The sequence below is a fragment of the Eimeria tenella genome, genomic scaffold, assembly GCF_000499545.2.
Source record: "Eimeria tenella Houghton genomic scaffold, Eth_scaff139, whole genome shotgun sequence".
Taxonomy (NCBI): Eukaryota; Apicomplexa; class Conoidasida; order Eucoccidiorida; family Eimeriidae; genus Eimeria; species Eimeria tenella.
The window spans coordinates 44020-45577 of record NW_013541511.1 but is presented as its reverse complement, the minus strand read 5'-3'; the positions used below and the strand labels follow the sequence as shown (position 1 = coordinate 45577).

The 1558-nt window shown below is 61.7% G+C and overlaps 1 protein-coding gene across 1 annotated transcript in view; it reads left to right on the top strand.

The window, feature by feature from the left end:
- Nucleotides 1–1085: 1085 nt before the first annotated feature.
- Nucleotides 1086–1558, top strand: part of ETH_00032805 (ABC transporter, putative) — a gene marked incomplete at both ends in the record, with an annotated part of 4567 nt that continues 4094 nt past the window's right edge. The window contains one exon of the mRNA XM_013373376.1: nucleotides 1086–1363. Coding sequence (XP_013228830.1) covers nucleotides 1086–1363 — 278 coding nt within the window. The remainder of the gene's footprint in view (nucleotides 1364–1558) is intronic.

Sequence of the window (1558 nt, the reverse complement as noted above, 5' to 3'; positions counted from 1 at the left end):
GGCCCTCAGCAGGAGTATCTGCCCCATTGCTTCCTCTATTTGAGGTTTGCTGCGCCTGCTTCTGCCTGTGCTGCTGCTGCTGCTGCTACTCTCCTTGAGGGGCCGCCGACGTCGGTTTCTTTCCAGTTGCTGCCAAACGGGTCTGCTGCAGTGTACAGCGCCTGCGCTGCTGTGACTGCAGCAGGAGCTGCAGCCTGTGCTGCTGCTGTTGAAGCAGCAACTGCTGCAGACCACCAATTGCTGCAGCTTGCTGCTTCGAGGTTCTTGAGACACTTAGGAGCCCCTGGCTCCCCTGAGCTAGCCTTTGAGTGCCAGCAGTTTGTGTGCTGCTGCTTGAAGAAACAGCAACAGCAGGCACTTAATTGCTGAAGAGCAGGATCGGCAAAGGTTTGCTGCTGCTGCTGCTGCTGCTGCTAAGACTTGAGGCAGCGAGTGGCGGCGCTCATGTCTGCGGGCTTCAGGCAGGTCTACGCCGCAGCAAGCAACTTAAAGACCTTCTTTAGTTTGCATTAATTAGAGGATTTGTCTTTAATTTTGTCTCATTTCTTTAGTGCTTCCTGCAGAAACCGATGAGCCCGTGGGGCCCCCGTCGGCAGCGTCGTGCACTGGGGGCCCATGAGCTGGGGCATTGAGGCGCTGCTGCTGCTGATTTGTTCGTTTGTCTTTGGATTCTTAAAAGCAGCAATTTTTATTTTCATTTCAAAGGCAAATAACGCGGACAGGGGGTCTTCTGCTGCTGCCCTGCAGAGGGTCTCTCGGGCGCTGTCTTGGTCTATGGCTCCAGCCGCTGCTCCCCACAGCTGCCAAACCCTGAACCCTAAACCCTAAACCCTAGCGCCGAACCTGGGCCCTGCGAAAGGAGAATCCATGGGGAAACGGTAGGGGGCTCTCCAGTCTGTTGCGGGCCGCAAGGCCTTCCGTAGCAGCAGCTGCAGCAGCCCCGGCCCACCAGCTGCGGCTGCTTCTGCAGCAGCTGCTGCACCCACAGCAGCAGCTACCACGACGCTCGGAGAACCTGCGGCAGCGCAGCGAGCACCGACGGCGCAGGACCTGGGCTGTGTGCTGCCGTTGCAGCAACAGCAACAATGCTGGAGGAGACAGAGCCGCTGCTTGAGCACAGCGACGTTGCTGCAGCAGATGACGACTCCGACGCTGCTGCTGCGTCGGACGCCGTTGCTGCAGCAGCAGCAGCGGCCGCAGCAGAGGAGGAGTTCGCGGCGGACTCCGCAGCGGGCGCCACCCACGAGTCCGCCGCCGCCGCCGCAGCAGCAGCAGCAGCAGCCCCAGCAACAGCAGCAGCAGCAGCAGTAGCAGCGCCGTGCCGACGCCGCTTCTGGCCCTCCTGGTCCTCACTCACGTTCGGGTTTGCTGCTTGCCTCCTCGAGGGGGGCCCCTCAGGGTCTGGGAGGGCCCCCCAAACCCTAGAGGAGTTGCGAGCTGCTGCTTCGCGGCTGCCGCAGCTGGAGACTCCCCGCAGCACGCAGCAGGTGACGAAGTCCATCAGCAGCAGCCTGCTGGCCTCCGCAGCAGCGGCCGCTGCAGCCGGGCCCAGCAGCAG